Source organism: Penaeus vannamei, chromosome 20, assembly GCF_042767895.1.
Source record: "Penaeus vannamei isolate JL-2024 chromosome 20, ASM4276789v1, whole genome shotgun sequence".
NCBI classification, from domain to species: domain Eukaryota; kingdom Metazoa; phylum Arthropoda; class Malacostraca; order Decapoda; family Penaeidae; genus Penaeus; species Penaeus vannamei.
In genome coordinates, this window is record NC_091568.1 from 24,979,658 (window position 1) to 24,987,157 (window position 7,500).

The following is a 7,500-nucleotide window of genomic DNA, read 5'->3' on the forward strand; positions in this document are numbered from 1 at the left end:
AGAGAAATAGTTGTATACATTTTCTTAAACCAACAAATTCATTTTCCTTCATTTTTCCCATTGTTCATTTAATGAAAACATGAGACATAGGATGATTCCATGAAAACACAAAAATATGATTATTACACATTCAGTAATATTGTCAACCTTGTAACACTGCTTAATTCATTTTTTTTTTCTCCTGATAGCAAATCAAAAGGGATATTTACCTGGTATTCTTCCTTGCATAACATCTTGGAAGCAGTATATAGGAAATAAACCAAATAAAGTGACTTATGCAATAGCAGCAATAATGCCTATGTCACATCACGATATAAGCAAAAAAGTGAAAAGGAATTTTTGAGGACTTAGACAGATAAAGCATAGCCAATTATACAAGTAGGTGTGTCATGTGATGAAGATTTGATGTGGGGAAAAATTGCAAAATCACTAAAAGAAATGTTTTAGGCTGTTTGTTCACAAGGAGGACAATATATATATATATATATATATATATATATATATATATATATATATATATATATATATATATATGTATATATATAGATATATACATATAGATATAGATATATAGATATATAGATATGTGTATATGTGTATGTGTATATATGTATATATACATATATACATATATACATATATGCATATATATATATAGATATATAGATATACACATATATAGATATATAGATATATAGATATGTGTACATATGTATATATACATATACATACATATATATATATATATATATATATATATATATATATATATATATATATATATATATATATATATGCATTTATTAATTTATTATATACATACATACCACTTAAATTATCATAAGTATATATGTATCTACAAGGTATATCTATCTCAATATTTTTTTCCTCAGTAATCATTAACAATCCTGCGTTGTTTTATTTCTGAGAAAAAGTAACTGCAAACACTGATATATCAATGAACAATAATAATAATATATATCTAAAATTCATATTCAAAATGTATACTGAAGGACAAGGCAAAGTAGATGAGAAAGGAAAAAGGGGGAGAGAGATTTGATAAAACAAAGTGAGAGTGTTATAAAGAGGCAAAGAGAGTGGAGGGAATGATATGTAGAAAGACAGATAGACAGATTGATTGATAGATAGATAGAGAGAGAAAGAGAGAAAGAGAGAGAGAGAGATAGAGATAGAGAAAGAGAGAAAGAGAGAGTGAGAGAGAGAGAGAGAGAGAGAGAGAGAGAGAGAGAGAGAGAGAGAGAGAGAGAGAGAGAGAGAGAGAGAGAGAGAGAGAGAGAGAGAGAGAGAGAGAGAGAGAGGGAGAGAGAGAGAGAGAGAGAGAGAGAGAGAGAGAGAGAGAGAGAGAGAGAGAGAGAGAGAGAGAGAGAGAGAGAGAGAGAGAGAGAGAGAGAGAGAGAGAGAGAGAGAGAATATCAATAGTCACAATTATGGACACCAATATATCCTATAATGGTAAGGGTACATCAATAGTACAGTTCCTGCATTCACTACCCAACACTGCACTAGTCCACTTACCAAACAGTAACTGACATGTCCTACTTGCTGTACGGAGGAGTGTTTTACAATAATATTTTTATATGAAACAGTGTTTTCTACTGTTAATGTGAAAATATAAAATTATACCTTTTGTTATATATGCAGAGATAATATCCTGACAAACTGATAAACACACAGGCTTTCCTTCACCAGAAATCTAGCTCAACATCAGCCCATTCAGTGACTAATAATGATGAAAATAAGTTTTCATGACTGTTACTGAATTGTCATGTTTTACAGGAAATTGCACAAAATCTAAAAATATTGAGTAATTCTTTATTCTTCAAGAAATATATTAAAGAATCATTATAAATGATGCAATCTATTTTTTTATGTATATCACTTATCTTATTATGATTTAAGTTGTGCAATTAAGAGAATCAGTATAGAACATATATCTAACTGTTTTTGTTATCCAGTTGATATTTTTTGTAATTATTTTAATTTGCAATTGAATGCAAAGAAAGTACCAGGTCTAATCAAAAGATAAATAATTCCTATATTCATGATGTACCAGTAAGTGTAGAGCTAAACAGCTGTCACATTCAGAACTGGATCACAAGATACAACTACATTTACTTTGCCAAACACACACAGGTGACACACATAGTGCATTATAGCCCAAATAGTCTATATTATGGAATGATGTTACTTAATGCTAGGAAAAGAGAATTACACATAATTGACATAAAATTGCCGACATGAAAAAATTGATTTTTATAGAATTAAATGTAAATAAAGGAGTCTGACCAGGCATATATATAACTACATTCATTATTCTCTTTTCACTTATGTATCATTACATCTTTTATCATATATTTCCTTTACAGATAATGAAAGTGGACAGAGTACTTAGACCATTACAATGCATTTTCCCTTCTGTGAAGTGAAGAGTATTGCCAACACAATTTTAGTGAATAGAGAAGCAAGTTCACAGACAAAACATTTTATTACTGCAGCAACAAATATCAGTGATCATACACATATGAATGCAAAAAGGCATGAGAATTATCAAAACAAAAAGAGGGAGAAAAAATGAATAAGAGGATCAATAAAAAAAAAATTATGGTAGAGAGAGAGAGAGAGAGAGAGAGAGAGAGAGAGAGAGAGAGAGAGAGAGAGAGAGAGAGAGAGAGAGAGAGAGAGAGAGAGAGAGAGAGAGAGAGAGAGAGAGAGAGAGAGAGAGAGAGAAAGAGAGAGAGAGAGAGAGAGGGGGGGGGGAGGAAGAGAGAGAGAGAGAGAGAGAAAGAGAGAGGAGGGGTGGAGGGAGGAAGAGAGAGAAAGAGAGAGAGGAGGGGTGGAGGGAGGAAGAGAGAGAGAGAGAGAGAGAGAGAGGAGGGGTGGAGGGAGGAGGAGAGAGAGAGTGAGGGATTAGACATGCAAGTTTTCAAACAATATTCATAATATTTTGATTTTGCAAGCAACTTTTAGATTAGCATTTGCTTCAAAAATCACCATATAAGTATGTTAACATCTACCATATGTGTATAAAATTTCAGAAAGAGATCCATGAGCTACCAACCCTATTTATTTACTACAATTTATAATAAAATATGTATAGACAATTGTTCCCCCATAATTGATATAGCATTTCTTGTAGTTATATAATTACATAAATTACCTACTTCCAAATTTCATGTATTTATATAAATACTTTCTTTATTACTTTTATGTATTTACAGTCACTTGGAATAAGTATAAAGCTCCCACTTTGGGGATACCTTGAAAAGGGCTCAGTATAGCACACTCCTTGTTTCCTAAGAGATGTCCCCTTTATGTAGTTTTGGCTACTTTTGGTTGAAATCCTCTTCTGTTTGCTTGTTTGTATAGCTTCAGAGGGCATACTTTGACTGTAGATTCTAATATAAACCAGATTTTATATTAAGTTGAACATGTACTACTACATACCATATACTAAATACTCTTTCTATGCTTTTGGTGATTACCAAACTATTTTCTAGACAGGCTTTTTTATGGGTAGTGAGATGGTTTAGACAAAGATGTACCCTCTAATAACTAAATTTTTTTATAGTTCACTAATGCCATTGACAATTATATCTCTAGAAAACATGTTTCTAGATAATTTGAAATTCCTTCTTAAAGATCAAATTCCTTTCCCAATAAAGATCATCAATTTACTATTGTGATCACACCAATGATGGCCAAACACACTCAGGAGTTAGAGTTTATAAAAGGGATATCCACTAGGAAACATAATGGCTCTTACAACATAGTGTGACATTTCTGTATACTTACACTTATATACTGTATATATATATCTATAATACAGGATATCAGGAAACTTTAAGATTATTAAATTCTACATCACACTAGCTCTACTTGCTTCATAATATTCAAACATGAAATATATTATAGTACTATCTTCAAGTGTGAGAAAAAAAACAAAAGCAAAGTAATTTTAGTGTATAAAGAGTCTCTGAGGGATTTTTATTATCTTAATCTACTAATACAAATACCTGAATATAAACTTTATATGACTTGTCCAATTTGCAGGAGAAAGGAGACAGAGACATGATGAAACTTCACCAAGTCTTCGGAAGTGCCAGGAGACTTGGTTTCATGAAGGCATTCCTCCTTTTCTATGCAGAATAGTGCCTATATACTGTCACACTCTGGGAGACCAATAATAATGTATCTAACAATGTTACATATCGAGCATCTTCTTGAAACAATGATATAGTTGTGCTCCCAAAAATCTGTGCTATGTTGCATTTGAGAGTAGAGTTCAGCTTGCAAAGATCTGCTGTCTCCAGTACATATTTTTTCTGTTGCATGCCAGATCTAATACTGAGGTAAGCAGATTGCAAACTTAAGACTACTACACAGATCTACATTAGACCATATGCATTTAAAGTTTTATATATATGGTTAATGGCATACTACTGGCTGATAAATCTATCACTGATGCTAAAATGAGATTATAAATCTAATGACACTTTTAAAAGTGGCTTTCCTAACTTAAAGATAATATTTTAACAGTTTGGCTAGAAATGTTAACTTCTACTGTAAACAATACTCTGCTAAAGAACCACTATGAAAAACTGCTTCATGTTATTCAAAAACACATTCAAATTAATATCTAGTAGAAAATTCATCTGCAAAATAATAAAATCTTATAGTACCATATAAAGCTAATGACAAACTTGCAGAAACAGCATCAGAAACACAGAAAAGTTTTTCATAGTATACAAAAGAAATCAACATAAGTGTGACACTTTTGTGCAAAGAGGTAGCTGAAAACATGGAAAAATCTCTGAAATAATCAGTCCAATAAGCACTGTATCAAAGTCTGGTTAATTAATACTTGTTGGTTCAGTGTTTTATTACATAGATAGAAAGTAGTAAAAAAATGAAACAACTAAATATCACTCATGATAAATGCTGCTGAAGGATAAATATTTGTAAGACTGTGAATGTTTTCCCACATATTCTGATTCACATAAACATACGAATCCAAGATTATTTCTAATTGACTCCTGTAGACCAGTCTAGTTACTGTCTTTGCAAATATTTGTTCTACAGATATTCCATAAATACTGTATTCCAGTTTTCTCTGAAATGTGAAATAAAAATCGAAGAAACAGGAAAATCATGTTTGTAAAATAAACAGATTATCAATAATACATAAGAATATCAATAGAATTCAAATTATTTATTTTTGTACCCAAAAACATATTACCTACTCATTATAACACAATTTTAATACACTAAAAATATTAATAATATAATTCCTTCCATTATGATCTTTCTCAAAAATACTGTAAAATCCACGATTGCTTAGAGAACATGGTACAGTCATGGTACACATACTTTTTTCATTGTATTTTCATACTTTGAGTGACAGTATATAAATCTACCTAACATATAAAATGCTAGATTTCTGATAGGGCAGCAAAAATGAGCTAACTATGTATAGGAGTTATCAAAGACTAATTATAAAATGTTTTAAAATATACTCTCAAGGTCTTAGGAATCAATATGATCACATAATTCAGTAAAGTCAAAAATAAAAATAAAAAAATAAAATAAAAATAAAAATTCAGATGAAATATAAATTTGTAATTTTTTCTTCATAATCAGATAGGAATTTTGAACACACAAAGCAAACCAATGAGGCCTCACATTTAACAGATATACAGAAATGAGCTACTTTTCCACAGAAACACTGTGCAGATAACTTTAATAACACTATGACCACAACAACAGCAAGAGTGCTTCTTTTTACCTACCACCCTGATGGCAACACTCAAGACAACCATTCAATAAGTTACACATAGATATAGTCAAAGTCTGTCTTGTATGACTGTTTTGGCAAATACAGCAACAATTAAGACAATGAATCACCTACTGCAAGTCATTCCTTACATTTACATCTATCAAAACACTTAAGGACTTTCCATGAACTATACATAAAATGAAATGACTTTTTTTTTTTAGAGGAGTGATGATCTATATCAGAATATTTATGTTACGATGACTTTGTCTGAAAGAAATTAGTGACAACCATCTGGTTAATCTTCTTGCTGGAAAAAAGACAAAAAAAAAGCAATTTATCTTTGCACATTTCTTGCCCTTGTAGCTGTATGGTTTGTATGGCCATCCTAACATTTGTATAAATCATTACTACACAATTACCATATATCAGAACTATTTCATATCTCACTTTGTGTTTATATTCAGCAATAAGCAATGATGCATTATCATGGCATCTGTAGTGTGGGAGCCGTTAAAAAGCTGTTATTTATGCAAGCACATGAGTTCTGAGAGCTGGTGTCACATCTGGCATTACTTCTGTTGCTCTTTTATGGATGTAATATTTTTATGACTCAAATTTCAATAAAGCCTCTTTGTGAAAAATATATACACAGCATCTCAAAATCAGAGAAAGAAAAATCTATACTGGCTTTTGTTGTTTTATATATATGAATTGCCATTCATAGGTAAATTTTTATATTAACTGCCAAATACATAATCATTTATTGGGTATATGTTTCTTGGTTATATTGTACATGCAAGTCATAACAAACATGAGATCTTGTAAAATAACTTTTACCCCCAACAAAAATTTAATTCTCTTCCTTAACTTAAAAAAAGTGCATAAAAAGTGCTTGCATACATTCCCCAAACTTCTCTAAGATATATCTTATAAAAGCAAAATAATCTGGAAAATTTATTTTCTCTGTTGCCTCTAAAAAAAGAAAAAAGAAAATGCGAGAAAAAAGTCCAGATACTGTTTTTATTTTTTCTATGAATCTCCAAGACCACCTTGGACCCTCCCTTCACTTTGTAGGTTGAAAGACCTATTACTTTTTCAACCCCACCAACCAAGGCCCTCATCTCCATACACCCACTGGGCCATCTTTCCTCAATTTTCTTTACGGCTACAGCTGGACTGCGGGAAGCCAGATGGTTTCTGTCCACGTATAGGGGTGTAACCAGCTGAAAGGCAAGATATAGAGTTATGTCCCAACACAGTGATACACTTCTTACTGTATGTTACTGGCACAACTATGACACAAAATTACAACTAGTAATACTTTACCAGTTCATCAAACTGATGAAACATGCAAGATGAATGCTGTTGTTCTATCAACCTTTTTTTCTTTTTTCAGATTAATGATATTTTCAGAAATAAAAAGCTTATTTGTGTGTATATAGGTCATGACTGCCATTTAGTTATCATTTCATTACCATATTTCACTATTTAGCTTTGAAATTAAGGAGTATGTTGTTTTATAAGTAACATCATTAATGAAAAAAGAGCTAATTGAAAGGACTAAAGTAGAATATGAAGAATGTATAGATCTAAGAAAGCATCATGTACAAAAAGAATTGATCAAGAAGTAATCATCTGGTCTGGTTAAGGAAGTTTCACATCCGGTATATTTGAACATTATCAGCAAGGATGTGGTTTCATATTAA

The 7,500-nt window shown here is 31.2% G+C and overlaps 1 protein-coding gene across 1 annotated transcript in view; it reads right to left on the reverse strand.

Annotated features, from left to right (window-relative positions):
• Nucleotides 1-5,211: 5,211 nt before the first annotated feature.
• The window catches only part of LOC113800266 (tumor protein p53-inducible protein 11), a gene marked incomplete at its 5' end in the record, with an annotated part of 37,466 nt that continues 35,177 nt past the window's right edge, over nucleotides 5,212-7,500 (reverse strand). Inside the window, 1 exon segment of the mRNA XM_070135623.1 lies at nucleotides 5,212-7,017. Within this exon segment, the coding sequence (XP_069991724.1) occupies nucleotides 6,944-7,017 (74 nt within the window).